Source organism: Oryza sativa, chromosome 5 (genome assembly GCF_034140825.1).
Source record: "Oryza sativa Japonica Group chromosome 5, ASM3414082v1".
Taxonomy (NCBI): Eukaryota; Viridiplantae; Streptophyta; class Magnoliopsida; order Poales; family Poaceae; genus Oryza; species Oryza sativa.
This window is the reverse complement of record NC_089039.1, coordinates 23,423,921-23,440,075: the sequence shown is the minus strand read 5'-3', so window position 1 is coordinate 23,440,075 and position 16,155 is coordinate 23,423,921. Positions and strand designations below refer to the sequence as shown.

Here is a 16,155-nt window from a genome sequence, read left to right as displayed (position 1 = left end):
CGGTGGCACCAATCTAAAGCTATGCCAATAGACAAAGTCTATGTAATAAGGTGATCCCCATTTGTGTGCTAGTTGAACTAAGCATGGCTAAGCATTTCCTAAACCAACATCTAGTCATTTTGATACCCAAGTTATCAACGGCATATGGTAAACAATATGTGGCTGAGGAATAGGACCCATCCCACATTACATTGTAAAAGAATGCAACATTTAATAGAAATGCGGGATATTTGTAAATTGGGTACAATATGATCAAACGTATTTCATGACTTGCCTTGCTCTCGCACTGACGAGACCTCAGCAACGTCTTCGAGAAACCGTGGATCGACAAAACGGCCGAAACCTACGCGACAAACAAAGCACACAAGCAAAACAGGCTATAAGACAACTGAAACAGGGAACAAAACCATTTTTAATGGATTCTTTGCATTTTTCTTGATTTACTGAGACTTGAATGGACTTAAACGGAGCTCGGATGAATTACTTATGAATTTTAGAAGATAAACTGTGTTTTTACTAATAAAGAAAAGTCCTTAATCAATTTATTGCGCAATAAAGCCCAGGGCTGACGTCAGCGAGGGGAGGGGGTGGCGCCGACAGGCGGGCCCCACTGATCAGCGGCACTAAGGGGGGGAGAGGGGGCGGCTGGCAAGCGGGCCCCACGGGCAGTGGCTCAAGGGGGAGGGAGTGGGCGGCGACATGCTCGGCACGGCTCAAGCCGGCCGGCCATGGCGAGGCGACGACGGCGCACGACCGCCGGCGGTGACCGGCGGCGCGGGGAGACGGCGGCGGCCGGCGCGAAGGCGGCGGCGGCAGCCGAAGACGACGGCGCACGCGCGGAGGGCGGCGGCGCTCACGGGGGGAGAGGAAAGGAAGGAGGAAAGGGGATTCCTCACCGAGGCGATGGCGGCGACCGGCGTGGGAAGAGACGAGCGGCGATGACCGGCGACGCGGAGGCACGGACGGGCGGCGGCGACACCCTAGGAGAAGATGGAGAGGCGTTAGGAGAGGAGACGACGACCACGGCGGCTTGAATTGCCGGCCGGAGATGGAGGGGAGGGAAAAACTCACCGGCTCGCGAGGGGAGAGGTGCTCCGGTGGGATTCCGGCGACGCGAGGCGGCGGCCGGGAAAGCTCTTGCGGCGGCGAAGCTAACGGCGGCGGCGGTTTGGCGCGGCGGCGACTCTAGCGGCGGCGGCTCGCGGCCGAAGGCGGCGGCAAGCGGCGGCACTAGCAACAAGCGGCGCGAGCGCGATAGGAGGCACGGGAGAGCGCGGCGAGTGCGAAAAACGAGAGAGGAAGACGCGGGGAGCGATTTATAGGTGCGGGAGGGGGCGGACGTGGCCGGGGAGGTGGCCGATTTGGCCGGCGACGTGGGGAGTGGAGGGAGAGTGAGAGAGGTGGATTCGAAATCGAATCCCGCCCTCTCGAGCGCGCGCGCGGGCCGGGAGATGCGGGGGAAGAGGCGGCGACGTGGGCGCGAGGTGCGGGTGCGGAGAGGGACGGAGAAGGCGGGCGGCGTGGGGAGGTGGGGCGCCGGCGGTTGGGGCTCGGCTCCAACCGGCTAGAGGAGGAAGACGACCGACAGGTGGGCCCCACCTGTCGGCGCCCGAAGGAGAGAGGGAGGGAGGGAGGACTTCGGGGAGGGGAAAGGGGAACGGGCCGGCTCACAAGGGGAGGCCGAGCGCGGGCGACGGGTGGACTGGGCCGACGGCCCAAGAAGAGGAAAAAGGAGGAAACAGGAAAAAGAAAAAGAAAAGAAAGGATTTTCCTGGGATTTAAAAATTGCACTTTGGTGATTTTTAATTGGTTAAAATTATTTCCAAGGCTCTGAAAATTCCACTAAAAATCCTGTTAATATATTGTGACATGTAGAATCCAAGAAAAATTCCACATGCCGATTCTGATTATTATTTGCATTTATTAATTAGAGAATTAGCTCTAGGTTAATTAAGATAATTTCTTCGGACGATTTATTTAGCCAATTTTTAAAGCAAGCAAAAGGGGGGAAACTTCAGGGCGTGACAAGCGTCATATATATCGACTTGTACGCGCACTCGCCTCCGGTTTTTGCCCCCTTTTTGTGGCGATGCCGACGCCGTGGCCGGCACGAGGACCACTCAGAAATTCTGGGGGGTGGGCCGAGGATTCCAAGGTTCTCGCAACTGAAGGTACCCACCACGCTGGTGCGCACACAGCGATAAAAAACTACTAGTATTCCACTTAATCATGTTTCTTTCCAAACATGGAAGGATATATTAAAGATCTTTCCAATAATATGCAATAGAAAATCTCACCTATATATATATATATTCTTTTCTTTTTAATTATTGGATGGATTGATTTTAAGATTCACTTAAGCACACTAATGCCAAACTCCTCTTCTTCTGTTCCCCCTGGCTGCCATTCCTCTTTTTGTTTGATTGACTCTTCCTCTATCCGATCTCCCGCTGCCATCGTCCCAATACGTAGCCGCCTGATCTTGCTGGTTGGTAGGAAGATATCAACGATGTCAGTGAGACCCCGTTGGGCCAGCCTCCTCATCTGCTTATCCTCTTCGCCAAGCTAGCATAACGAGTGTTCCCGTCCCACCGTCTTTCCTGTCTCCGGTGACTCTCTGTCATTGTATTTGTCATCGTCAGCCGCTGTTTCCTAACCAAAAGTTCCACTTTACCTCCACCATCCTTCTCCATTCATGTGGCGACTAGTGATGTCCTCCTCTTCCCTCTCCTCTTATCCCCTCCCTAACCCAGAATGGTAAGCCTTAATTCATCGGGTCATTGGCGGTCATCGAAGCTGAAGAAGGAATGTAGCATGAATCGTGGAGTGGATCTAATGGTGGATTTCTTTCTACCATAAAATTTCTGTCATATGAAACTTAGGCGATTCCATATTTTAAATAAGAAAACCCAATGTTGTCATCGACGTAGTGCAACAGATGCCTCGCAGAATCCAAAACCATAGCCACTACAGGATCGCAAGAAAAACCATGCTCTAGGGGGTTATTTGGTTTGTGGCTATCTTTACCAAACCACAATTAAGATAAGTTGTGGCTTGTCACAAAAGTTGTGGCTCATAAATTCTTAGCAACACCTTAGACAAGCTTACTTAAAAAATTGGGTCAATGATACGTGGGACCATATGGTTGAAAAGTGTGGCGAGTCACAGATGTGACAATGAACTAAACGATTGTAAAACCTTAGACATCGTAAATTGAAGATAGCAACCAAACGGCCCCTAGATATCTTGTTGATGGTGATTTCAGTGATTTGTTGTGAGGGCAACTCCACGCAGCTCAAGTGGCAGAAGTGTCCAGTCCCCAGTTGCTATGCTTATATAGAGTTGCACAATGTCAAAGCTAGCCAGGCTCCATCGATTGGGTCATGTCGTGTTTTTTCTCTCTTCAGGACGAGCACACATACGGTGATCGATGTCTTGTCAGATATCATTCGGATCGCAACCTGATCCATCGATAGATTCGGATTTAATTTGCAGGCTACTCGTTGTCCTTTCTACACTAATTACTCGGTGATTACTCCGCAACTAGCCATTAGCTAGCCTTGATCAGTCTTGGACGATATATTGCACCTTTACGCATGATGACGAAAACACTGTTGGGCTAATAACTATTCTTTCCGTTCCTAAATATTTGACGCCGTAAATTTTTTAAATATACTTGACCGTTCATCTTATTTAAAAAATTAATTAATTAATAATTATTTTATTATCATTTGATTTATTGTTAAATATGTTTTTATGTATACATATAGTTTTATATATTTTACAAAAGTTTTTGAATAAGACAAACGGTTAAATATGTTTAAAAATATTAACGATGTTAAATATTTAGAGATGGAGGAAGTCCTCCGTACCATGAGCTGATGAAGTGATGAGCAGGTGTTGTCGTATAGTCCTGGATCTGGAACCATACGCGTGACGTGTAGTAGAAAAACATCTTCAAGCCCTACTTTTCGCTCTAGTTAGGAGGTTGTGTTTTTTTTTTTAAAGTCAACCTTTCCCTCTTGACACGTAAAACAGATCGATGAATTAACACATGATTCCGTTAATTGAGTGCGCAGTGCTTCTATCAGCTAACAAAAACTTTCTAAGAAAAGATCGAAATTGATTTTCTTGAACCAACTTGAAAGAATGAGAAAACGTGTGCGTGAAAAATGAGAAGAGGAGAAGTTGGTAGCCCACCACGGCCCACGCTGGTGAGGACGCTAGGTCCATTTTGGTCTGATCGGAACTGGATTGCGGCATACGTGTAGCCCATTTTAGTTGGGCCGGAACGGGGTCGCGGGTGGTGCGGGCCATGATTAAGGCTGGCTGAGTGAGTGGGCCGTTACATGGGGTGTATGGGCCCAAAAGGCCTACGTACGCGACATGCACTGGTCTTCTTGTACTCTGCCAGGGCGACACGAACACAAAGCCGCAGTTATCTAGCCGACAATTTTGGCTGGTAATTCTAGAAGATAATTTACTAGAAACAGCAATAAATAAATAAAAGGCCTGTTTAGATCCATTTGGAATGACAAATGACAAATGGCAAAAGTTTTGGTGGCAAAAGTTTTTGCATTGCAAAAGTACTAGTTGGTGTTTAGATGTATGTAAAAGTTTTGCCATTCTAGCACTAAAGTGTGAGAGAGAAAGAGAGATGGAGTGGTCCCAAAGCACTTTTTGGCATAATTTGCTACTATGGACTAGCAAATGCCAAATACCAAATTGACAACTTTTGCTACTAGTGTTTAGATCCAAAATAACAAAAAATGCTACAAAATGGTAAAACTTTTACCATTTTGGAGGATCTAAACTGGGCCAAAAACATCTTTTTCCCTGATTTTTTTAAGACACCTTTCCCCCAAGGATGCCATATGAAATAAATATGACTCATAGCTCCCTGGTTAGCATAAAAAGTTTATAAACAAATTTTGGTGGCAGTTGAACATGAAAAGGGATTTTGTACGCAATAATTATTGTCAAGCTCCGTGGTAGCAGCGAAAAATTATAAATAAACTGTAGACGCACTTGATCATTCAAATATTTAATACCAAAAGACCTAATAATTTGCAACTGGCTAAAGATTAAGTATACTCAACATGTGCACGCCATTATACCCAATGTTCTTCTGTGCACTATCCTCACGTAATATACACCTTCGTACCATAATATAATAACTTTTAATTTAAATTAAAAAAATACTGTACTACCTCCATCAAAAAATAATTGTGACACTTATATCTATTGAGAAAAAAAAAGACTATGATTTATGGGGGCAATTAGTGCTCTAGAGTGATAATTATTTAGGGATGAATCTTCAATCAAAAAATACAATTATTTTGGAACGAGAGGGAGTATATTTTTGAGCTGTACTTAACAAATTGCAACTGCCACCTTAATGATTATTCTACTTTCCAATCGCCATTCCGGGAAAGCTCCCAATGCCCGCCCCTCTGAATCCCCCCTCCCATATCCCTCTGTACGCAAAAGCCGTTGAAAAAAAATATATTATTCGGACAAAAAGGCGTAAAATCCCGCGTGTCGCCGGGTCACCCAACGCCACGCGCCGTTCAACCGCTTGGCGGAGAAGCTCCCCCTTTTCTCACGTGGAAACCACCGTTCGCTTCGTTAACCTCCGTTTCGTACGACGGAGGAGCGGAGGAAAAAGAGGCATGCATTTCGTGCGTGTGGTCCGTAACGGGGAAAACGAGACGGAGGAATCTGACTTTCCCGCACGGCCATGTTGACTCCGCCGCCCCACATCGTCGAGAAGGAGAAGAAAAAAAAAAAAAAGGAAAAAAGAAGTCCTCGTTACGCCTTTCCCTGTCTCCTCCTCCTCTTCTTCGGTTCTTCCTCCGCCCCACTCCACCCAATCCTGAATCCGCCCCCCCCCCCCCCCCCCGAAGCAGCAGCGGCGGCGGCTGGCGGGAGGAGGAAGGCAAGGATCCGGCGGGGAGAGGCCGCCTCTCTTTCCCTTCCTTCGCGTCCGTCGTCCTGCTTGCTGCGGCCTGCAGCTGGTGAGTGAACCGCTTCTCTCTCGTTCATCTCTAGTAACGGTTAGCTACTGGATCTGTTCTTGCTTCTGTGCTCGCTTTGATGGAGTGCGCTGTAGGTTGCCTCGCTCGCTTGCCTTCACTTGTCTTCGGATAATATATCAAAAAAATTTAAAAAATAAAACATAAAGTTGGAATCATGGTTTTCCTCAATCAAAAAATAATAATAAGAAGAAGTTAGAATCGGTCATGGCTGTGTGTTGGGATAGATGGGGGTTTATTCACTTTATTGGCTCAAATTACAAACGTTTCGGTGCCCAATTTGGTGGTATTTCAACCTTCAGGCGCCAGACATACAATGGATAATCTTAGTACGAATGAGGCGTGCACAGTAGCTAATGCTTGCATGGATGATAAATTTTGCTCTTTCTGCTGGCTATTCTCCATTGGCAGCTAATTTAGCAACAAACATTAGCATGTAAAATTACGCATTACATTCCAGTTATCCGTCCAAAAAATTGATACCAATATGGCGCGCTTTGCTTAATTATGGGTCTCTTTCTGTTTGGCGCAGAGCTTGGCGGACAATAATACATATGCTTGTCCTTGCAAACCTATAGTACAGCGATCCTTTCTGTGGAACATTGCATCAGTCTAGAAATAGATTGGAAAGGGGTTTAGCTTGCGTATACTATCTGAGACTCTGGCTCGACAGAATGGTCTCCAATGGTAATGAAGATCTTAAAGCGGATGTTGAACTAGTAGAGTCGACAACAGTGGACAATGATACTGGAGCCCCAGGTGCCAGTACTCTTCCTACTCAAGGTGTTCCACGACAAGGGAAGCAGCGGAATGGGTTTCTGAATTTCTGTAATCGCTTTTCCAGTGGTGACAGGTTTAAGAAGTTGGGTCCTTCGCCTTCATTCAAGTTTCGACAGCTTGCACTTGAGCGAGATGAGTTCTCACGTTCCATCCACTCTGACAGCCATGATAATCATGAGCACTTCCAGTTTATCAGGAAAATTAATTGGGGCCATCTGTGGGTAATGTGCAAGGATTGGATAAAAGAGCCTCTTAATATGGCCCTTTTTGCTTGGATTGCTTGTGTTACTGTATCTGGTGCAATACTATTCCTTGTCATGACTGGAATGCTCAATCGTGCATTGCCTAGCAAATCACAAAGAGATGCCTGGTTTGAAGTAAACAACCAGATTTTGAATGCATTATTCACACTCATGTGCCTTTATCAACACCCAAAGCGGATATATTACTTTGTGCTGTTGTGTCGATGGGAGCAAAAGGATGTTTTGGTCCTTAGAAAAACATATTGCAAAAATGGAACATACAAGCCCAATGAATGGATGCACATGATGGTGGTTGTGGTCCTCCTTAATTTGAACTGCTTTGCTCAGTATGCCTTATGTGGTCTCAACCTAGGATACCGCAGATCTGAACGACCTCCTATCGGTGTTGGCCTGACCATTTCCGTTGCTATCGGGGCAGCGGCATTTGCTGGATTGTATAACATTATCAGTCCTCTTGGGAAGGATTATGACACAGAACTGACTGAAGTTGACCAAGAAGCACAAACTGAACTCACCAGGCCAGCAACCTCACGAACATCACTTGAAAAGAGATACTCTTTCATTCAAAGTGAAGAGCGCCGTTTTGTGGAGAGTAGGCCTGAGTGGGTTGGTGGACTAATGGATTTCTGGGACAATATATCTCTTGCCTACCTGTCAATTTTCTGCAGTTGCTGTGTGTTTGGATGGAATATGCAGAGGCTTGGATTTGGTAACATGTATGTCCATATTGCTACATTTATGCTCTTTTGCCTTGCTCCGTTTTTCATCTTCAACCTGGCTGCTGTCAATATTAACAATGAAAACCTTCGAGAAGCATTAGGGCTTACCGGTCTCGCACTTTGCTTTTTCGGCTTACTGTATGGTGGCTTTTGGAGAATACAGATGAGGAAGAGATTTAACCTACCTGCGAACAACTTCTGCTGCCGCAGTGCAGAAGCCACAGATTGCTTCCAGTGGTTGTGCTGCTCCTCATGCTCCCTTGCCCAGGAGGTGAGAACTGCTGATTATTATGATATTGCTGAAGATAGGTCATATACAGAGCAGATTACTGCGAGAAGCCAGCATGTAATGACCCCATTGTCGCGCGAAGATGGTTTGCCTCTTTTTAGGTCAAATCCAGGTTCGCCATACAGGAGCAGCACTGCTAGTCCATCGATCTTCATTATGGAGAGTCCATCAGCTCCACGGAGATCACCTGGACCTAGCCCTCTGGGGGGTTCGCCGACAATGGGCGACAGGACAATGAAGGCGCCTACTCCATCTGTTCTCCACAGAGACGGTGAGCCCGAATTGTAGTACCGGGAAATGCAATGAAGCATTAGTTATCCTGAGTCTATTTTGTATATTTGATGTAAAGAAAACTACCATACACCTTTTTTTTTTCATCTGCAGCTTCCATGCAACTGCCATTGCTTATGAAATGTATAGACTAGACCATCATTTCAGTTCAGTTCTGTACTACTCTGTAAGATTTCTTTTTGAGGTGAAGTGAATGGTAAGCGAGAGTTGTCAATTTACTATCCAATTTTGTGCTGGGAAATTCATGGCTAACAAGAAGATGTCCGTGAATTTTTTAATATGCTCTCATGCCATCTGTAGATCATTCAGTTCTCCCCTGACCAGCCTGTTTACTTCATCAATCACAAAACCGTGACGCAATGGACATTTTGCTTCAGGATTCGACATCAACCTTTTCATTATTGGTACTGAACCTATGTTTGACAGCTTCAGCGCCGTCAGTCCGTTCCATCATCTGAAATCATCTGATGTGATACGTTGATACAACTAAAAACTCTACTATCTCTGTAACCTGCTAGGTCAATGAATGGCACAGCTTCTGTATATAACATGCGTTATCGCGAGCAGCGGTACGTGCAGACGAAGGCTCCCTGAGGACTGGTTCTTGGTTCAACCCTTCTAACAAGAAAACATATGTCATTCTTTTTATTTTTGCCCCTTTGTTCACTTTGTGAAGCAATAGACAATTTCATATTTATAAATATCTGCTTCTATCTGGGAGGCAATTTCTGAGAATGTTCTTACTTCTGACCACTCCTTAAACATTAGCTGGCATAAACGGTGAGCATATTCATGCGCATATGAAAACACACACAAACTGTTTTGTGTGTGGTTGTAAAAGTGTAAAATTACATGAGCAGTATCCAGTACTCGCAGCTTTTGCACTACGAGGCAATGACTTGTCCACGCTGACCAGTCAATTGTCATGCACTGTTTTTCCCCCCAAATTAGCTAGTGTCATGCACTGTTTAAATGCTTGCTTCTGTAGCTAGCAAGTAGCACCATCTTTAGAAATAAAGGACATTACCACTACTAGTAACTGGAGTTAACTTAGGCCACGTATGCTTGCGCCTTCAGGCTTCAATCCAGCGGGGGGCAACTCAGTTACAAGTTGTGGGCAGCTGACCCTTACAACTTATTTAAAAAATACCCCTGTAAATCTTGGATGTTATCTGTAAATCTAGAACAATTGAGATGCCCCTCAAGGAATAGAGTGATCTTAAGGCCAGCAAGAGGTACTCCCTTCGTAAAAAGAAATTATAGTGCATATAATATTTTGAAAAAACAAATCAAACTTTGTAATTTTTTATTAACGTTTTCTCAAGTCCAAATTATAAGTATATTTAGTGACAAATATTCTTGCAATGGCCCAGGTCGTAGCGATACCTGTGATATTTCTGCTTGGGATGTGTTTTATTTGGCATTTTTTAGATATAAGATACCATTGAATGATCGACTTACTTCTTTTTATTGGTATTCGAAACACATAACATATTATGGCTAGGTTTCATAAATTAGGAGTGTTTGAAATGTACAATTGGATGGATTATGGATATTTTGTTTTGAGATATTATACTTTTAGAAGTGTGGCATAAATAATCCGCACATAACCTGCATCCTATAATTTAAAACTATCGAGATCTTAATGAATTCACTTATTTCATGGGATGGTTGAATGATTACCTATGGTTAAAACTCTTCACCACTTATCAATGGATGTACAATAAAATTTATTACATCGATCCGTCCCAAAATATAATAGTTTCTGGCTCTGTATCTAAATGAGGTTACGTCTAAATAATAAAAGTTGAATACAAGTTGCTATTTATATTTCAGAACAGAAGTAGTACAAGATTTTGTGGTTTAAAAAAGTGATGATATCCTCCTAGTAGTTCCTTCAATTCGTAGGGACTATATGGACTAAACAGTGCGCTAGTGCGTATACACGCTATAATCCTCATTAGAGTGAACGCACATGTTTGGCACGGGTAAGATATTCGAGGAGGCCTGTCTATAGAACAAGGAAAAACTTTCCATTTCTCCACGTGACCAAGTGACTTCTGCATCCAAAAGGTACACGTACACACGCTACTCGAGATCGACCATGCATGTACAACACGCCAATCGTATGGATGCACACGTTGCTTGTTATACAAGTCTCACCTCGTCTCTATACTTCACACAAGTGTACTTCTATATATGGTGATTTGCTCATAACCTTATTAGCTTCTCTGTGGATATATAGACCTGAAATATGTCTGTACAAGTTCAATCTGCAATTTCTTTTTGAAGAACGAAAACAAACTGCAAAGTTTCATAACCTGATAAACTTAAGCGAATTAATTTTGCCCCTGATAAAAACCTATATGAGAATCACAATTCCTATGTGTAAACTGTTTGAGCTCTTCTTTTACTATTTCTCTGTAGCATAGTGGTTGCAGTGACCTGAGTAGTACCCCAAGGTTCTGAGTTCAAATCTTCATAGGAGTAGATTTCATATTGGGTTGTTTGCGGGGCTAAATTTCTAATTTAAATGTACCCCAAGATCCTGAGTTCAAGCCTCCATAGAAAGTGAATTTCAAATTGGATTGTTTGTGGGGCTAGGTTCCTAATTTAAATGGCCATATATATCTAGTTAGATGTAGAGGCCGGGTAAAAAATACCATTCTCTAAAAAAAAAAAGAAATGTACTATCTCCGTTCTCTCAAAAGGATGCATGACGTCCTGCAATGGTTACAGTCAAATCTCAAAATATTAAATTATTAATGGATAAAAATATCACTATTTAAAATATGGAAATTATATTAGTAGTTTTGTCAATAAAAACTCTTGCATATAGTTATTTTTTTATATTTTTATAATAAATATATAGTTTGAGAAAGTAATGATAAAACATATGCAATGGAAGGTATGTCGATGTCCAAAACATTACCCTTTTGAAAATTGAGGTAGTACTATCTCATCTTCGATAATTTATAATCTAAGAAGCGGTCAATCTGCTAATTTGATGATCACCAGTTCACCACCATGGCACCATGCTGCACTTAACAACAAAAAGAAATCCACGTAGAACAATGTCTTGTGACTACAACTGTCACTGACATACAGTCCGAGCAGACACCTGAAATGCAAATTTCAACAGTAGAATCAGTCAGCTGATTTAAATATAAACAGGGGTAAGAATTTAAGCAGCTAAAAAGCGATACAAACCCTAATTAACTATACTCTACTAATTAAGCTACCCAACCATCTGACATGGTTTACTACTTCAGAAGGCAGCTCCCCAATTCATTAAAAAAACCACTAGTAATTTAATTATAGCAAATTTTGCTACGCTACTTCGTGGTTCTATATGTAAGACACCACACGAAGTAAATTTTAAGAAAAAAAATACTCTATAAATATGATTATTTACTAGATGTACAATATCGTTTAGTGTTACCATAAAAATACCAGGAGCAATTTGGTCACACCATGTTATAAAGCAGGTCCTATCTTGTATCCTAGAAACACTAAATTAATGTATGCAATGTCCATTGGTAAATAACTCAGAGTATATTCTCCTAAAAATTACTCTATGTTGTGTTTTGTAGTTAAACCCACGAAGTCTAGATGTACCGCAACAGAATTTGCATTTAATTAATCAAATGAAACGAGAACATTGTGTTTCTTTTTTTGGTTTTTTGCCTGTAATAGTATACGGGTATACGGTACGCCCGGAACTAGTCAGACAAACGATTCGCGACCGTCACTCCGCACGCTCCGAACCCCCGCGACCAGAAACCGTACCCGCCTTCTCCCGCACCGGGCCCCACCATAGTCCACGTCACCTGCTCAGCGCTCTCCCATTGGTGGGTGCGAATAGTCCACAGCAGCATGCGGGGTCGCAGCCCGCCAGTCAAACCTCGAGGGAGCTTTGACCAGTCAACGGTCAAACGTTCAAAGGTCTATATAATGATCACCGGAGGCGTCGTCGTTGGAAGAAGCAGTAGCCACACCCACACGCACACCCGATCGATCCTGGCATCCTACTCTGCTCGATCGAATCGCTAGCTTTCTTCTTCTTCTTCTTCTCCTCCGTCTCCGATGACCGCCGCGCCGGGGAGCCTCCCGCTGGTGAACTCGAGGCCCGTCTCCCTCTCCTTGGCGGCGAGCAGGTCGTCCTTCTCCAGCCTGCTCAGTGGCGGCGCCGGCTCGTCGTTGAACCTCATGACGCCGCCGTCTTCTCTCCCGCCGTCGTCGCCGTCGTCCTACTTCGGCGGCGTCTCGTCCTCCGGGTTTCTCGACTCGCCGATCCTCCTCACGCCCAGTGTAAGCAAGCACGGCCGCCGTAGCCGATCGAGCATCCCATTTCCTTTGCCAAATTGCACCGGCATGTGTGGCTGATTATTGAGCTCCATCGTGTTTGTTTCAGTTATTCCCATCGCCGACGACGACGGGCGCATTGTTCAGCTGGATTACGACGGCGACGGCGACGGCGGCGATAGCGCCGGAGAGCCAGGTGCAAGGAGGGGTCAAGGACGAGCAGCAACAGTACTCGGACTTCACGTTCCTGCCGACGGCGTCCACGGCGCCGGCGACGACGATGGCCGGAGCCACCGCGACGACGTCCAACTCCTTCATGCAGGACTCCATGCTAATGGCTCCATTGGTAAGACGAACATCAAGCTCAACTTCTAAATTATTAGTGCAGAGCTAAGAAATTACGAACAGGGACTGACATGTGGGCCAGTAGTCGCATGGTAGTGAGTGATTTATCACAAACTTTTTTACTAAAAAAAAGTAATGATAAGCTTATCCGGATCAACGACGTCCTTGCATTATTACGAATTTCTTGTGGATTGGGAGGTTCTCTTTTGACTTTTATGCCAAAGCATACATATATGATGAAATGCATTAATATCTCGCGGCCAAGATATCTTAATCAACATGTTTTTTTAATGATAAGGGACACTCAGGCTAGATTTGCAAAAGCAAACTTCATTTTCACGTTCTCCATGAAAACCTAAGCACATACCATTAGTCAAGCTTGCTACAGTTCTAAACTAGATCAATTAGTCAAAACTCCCTTGGAAAAAATAATTACCCTGCATGTGATGCACTCCAAAAAAAAGATGCATGTATCATTGATATTGTTGTGTTTGCAATATTGTAGGGAGGGGACCCGTACAATGGCGAGCAGCAGCAGCCATGGAGCTACCAAGAACCGACCATGGACGCTGACACTAGGCCAGCGGAATTCACCTCGTCGGCGGCGGCGGGTGACGTGGCCGGGAACGGCAGCTACAGCCAGGTGGCGGCGCCGGCGGCGGCCGGCGGCTTCCGTCAGCAGAGCCGGCGGTCGTCGGACGACGGCTACAACTGGCGCAAGTACGGGCAGAAGCAGATGAAGGGGAGCGAGAACCCGCGCAGCTACTACAAGTGCACCTTCCCTGGCTGCCCGACCAAGAAGAAGGTGGAGCAGTCGCCGGACGGCCAGGTCACCGAGATCGTCTACAAGGGCGCGCACAGCCACCCCAAGCCGCCGCAGAACGGCCGCGGCCGCGGCGGCTCCGGCTACGCGCTGCATGGCGGCGCCGCCAGCGACGCATACTCCTCCGCCGACGCGCTCTCCGGCACGCCGGTGGCGACGCCCGAGAACTCGTCGGCGTCGTTCGGGGACGACGAGGCGGTCAACGGCGTCAGCTCGTCGCTGCGGGTCGCCTCTAGCGTCGGCGGCGGCGAGGATCTCGACGACGACGAGCCTGATTCCAAGAGGTGGAGGAGAGACGGCGGCGACGGCGAGGGCGTCTCGCTGGTGGCCGGCAACCGGACGGTGCGTGAGCCGAGGGTGGTTGTGCAGACGATGAGCGACATCGACATCCTCGACGACGGCTACCGGTGGCGCAAGTACGGGCAGAAGGTGGTCAAGGGCAACCCAAACCCAAGGTACGTTGCATGCGTGCGTAAACATATATCGATCTGTCACGTAGGTGTTCGACGCGTGTACGTGTGGGCTGACATGCATCTGTGCTCTATCTGCAGGAGCTACTACAAGTGCACGACGGCCGGGTGCCCCGTGCGGAAGCACGTGGAGCGCGCGTCCAACGACCTGCGCGCGGTGATCACCACGTACGAGGGCAAGCACAACCACGACGTGCCCGCGGCGCGCGGGAGCGCCGCCGCCGCGCTCTACCGCGCCACGCCGCCGCCGCAGGCGAGCAACGCCGGCATGATGCCCACCACGGCGCAGCCCTCGAGCTACCTGCAGGGCGGCGGCGGCGTCCTTCCGGCCGGCGGGTACGGCGCGTCGTACGGCGGCGCGCCGACGACGACGCAGCCCGCGAACGGCGGTGGCTTCGCCGCCCTGTCCGGCCGGTTCGACGACGACGCGACGGGAGCGTCTTACTCTTACACGAGCCAGCAGCAGCAGCAGCCGAACGACGCGGTGTACTACGCGTCGAGAGCCAAGGATGAGCCGAGAGACGACGGCATCATGTCGTTCTTTGAGCAGCCGCTGCTGTTTTGATCATCTAATCGGGCCGTCAATTTGATCAGCATGCATGATCCATGGATGTTGTGTACATGTGTATGTGGAGTGAGTTAGCTTAGCTCCGGTAAGGTTTGTGACTTTGTTTCATTTGTTTCGGAGGCCCGGGCCATGCAGCTGATGTCTGCAGAAAGCAGGGTGACCTTCGTTTTAACGCGTTGCAATTGCACAGAGGGCGTATAGGGAGAACGAGAAAATAATTAAGATCAGTTTTTAGCTGCTTAACTTTTTTTTTTCAAATGAAAAATTTGTTGTAGTATGCAAATGTAAACTGTAAACACAATTTGGATATATTGTATTAAATTATTCATATGTCCCCATTGTGGTAGATTTAACATTTCGTTCTATGGCTTTGCTATGTATGAATTGTCAGGCGTTAATTTGTTGAAGTACAATGAATGGTGAATTGTTGGCTCTTTCTCGTCAATTTAAATCTTGGGTGAATAGCCAGTTCAGTCCTTTAACTTTTGCTCAGAGGTCGAATTAGTCCTTAATGTTTTATAATGTCCAAATAAGTCCCTGAAGATTATCATGTGGTTTAATATAAGTCATTGGGCCCAATTAAAATGCCATGTCATTTGTGCATGTAGTAAAGTTAACATTTAAATGTCCATTTTAACCTTACATTTTTTATTAAAAAAAGAAAAGAAAAACAAAGGGAAAAACAAGAATAAGCAATAAAACAAAGGAAAATGCCAATGGCCAAAACTTTTTTTTTTGTTTTTTCTCAATAGTTTTTCCTTATTTCCTATGAAAGTGTAAGGGTAGAATGGGCATTTAAATATTGAATTTGCATGCATAGATGATGTGGCATGTACACATGACATTTTTAGAGGGTCCAAGAACTATATTAAATCACACAATAAACTTTAGGGACTTGTTTGGACAATACTAAATGCCAGGGACTAAATTGATCCTTAAGCACAAGTTCAAGGACCATGTTGGTTATTCACTCTTAAATTTTTGATAAATTGTTGTCATATAGTATAACTCAATATAGTATCAGAACTGATTGGTACATATAATAGGATCTTCTTCAATCTTAATAAACCAATATTTGGTAGTGTTCTTCGAGCTCCAAACAAGTGTGTGAGGGGAGAAGATAAAAGGTGGGGAATTTGGGCAAGGGAGGGGGGGATATAGAAGAATAAGAAGAATACGAGCCAATCTCCAAATATAAGGAAATGCTAAATTATATCAAATCATAGGTTCATAAATTGATTCTAATTCACCTCTTGTGATGTAAATC

General features: G+C 45.5%; 3 protein-coding genes across 4 annotated transcripts; 2 read left to right on the top strand and 1 right to left on the bottom strand.

The window, feature by feature from the left end:
* Window positions 1–359: 359 nt before the first annotated feature.
* LOC136356685 (extensin-like) lies at window positions 360–3,929 on the bottom strand. The gene is made up of 3 exons (XM_066310930.1): window positions 3,873–3,929; window positions 1,072–1,564; window positions 360–980 (listed from the first exon to the last, which is right to left on the bottom strand). Exons 1-3 carry the CDS (start codon window positions 3,927–3,929, stop codon window positions 538–540), a joined length of 993 nt encoding a protein of 330 aa, XP_066167027.1. The 3' UTR covers window positions 360–537.
* Window positions 3,930–5,810: 1,881 nt separating this feature from the next.
* LOC4339093 (uncharacterized) lies at window positions 5,811–9,112 on the top strand. 2 transcript variants are annotated; one of them, XR_010741523.1, is made up of 3 exons: window positions 5,811–6,017; window positions 6,568–8,781; window positions 8,896–9,112. XR_010741523.1 is itself a non-coding variant. In XM_015785052.3 (2 exons), exon 2 carries the CDS (start codon window positions 6,710–6,712, stop codon window positions 8,372–8,374), a length of 1,665 nt encoding a protein of 554 aa, XP_015640538.1. In that variant the 5' UTR covers window positions 5,811–6,017; window positions 6,568–6,709; the 3' UTR covers window positions 8,375–8,591. The 2 variants fall into 2 exon arrangements, 1 of the variants encoding a protein (XP_015640538.1); XM_015785052.3 differs by lacking the exon at window positions 8,896–9,112 and having other exon boundaries at window positions 6,568–8,591.
* A 3,247-nt stretch (window positions 9,113–12,359) lies between these two features.
* Window positions 12,360–15,218, top strand: LOC4339092 (WRKY transcription factor WRKY24). Its single transcript, XM_015782350.3, has 4 exons — window positions 12,360–12,688; window positions 12,792–13,028; window positions 13,533–14,305; window positions 14,402–15,218. The coding sequence occupies exons 1-4, from the start codon at window positions 12,464–12,466 to the stop codon at window positions 14,883–14,885; spliced, it is 1,719 nt and encodes a 572-aa protein (XP_015637836.1). The 5' UTR covers window positions 12,360–12,463; the 3' UTR covers window positions 14,886–15,218.
* The last annotated feature ends 937 nt before the right edge of the window (window positions 15,219–16,155 follow it).

What these genes read in the sequence shown, in the direction of transcription:
- LOC136356685 (XM_066310930.1), bottom strand. Translation starts at nt 3,929, where the DNA reads ATGGTTCCAGATCCAGGACTATACGACAACACCTGCTCATCACTTCAT. An exon ending in CATCACTTCATCAGCTCATG is followed by an intron (nt 1,565 to 3,872) that starts GTACGGAGGACT and finishes TTCCTCCTCTAG; the next exon opens with CCGGTTGGAGCCGAGCCCCA. An exon ending in ACCTCTCCCCTCGCGAGCCG is followed by an intron (nt 981 to 1,071) that starts GTGAGTTTTTCC and finishes ATCTTCTCCTAG; the next exon opens with GGTGTCGCCGCCGCCCGTCC.
- LOC4339093 (XM_015785052.3), top strand. Translation starts at nt 6,710, where the DNA reads ATGGTCTCCAATGGTAATGAAGATCTTAAAGCGGATGTTGAACTAGTA.
- LOC4339092 (XM_015782350.3), top strand. Translation starts at nt 12,464, where the DNA reads ATGACCGCCGCGCCGGGGAGCCTCCCGCTGGTGAACTCGAGGCCCGTC. An exon ending in CCATGCTAATGGCTCCATTG is followed by an intron (nt 13,029 to 13,532) that starts GTAAGACGAACA and finishes GCAATATTGTAG; the next exon opens with GGAGGGGACCCGTACAATGG. An exon ending in AAGGGCAACCCAAACCCAAG is followed by an intron (nt 14,306 to 14,401) that starts GTACGTTGCATG and finishes CTCTATCTGCAG; the next exon opens with GAGCTACTACAAGTGCACGA.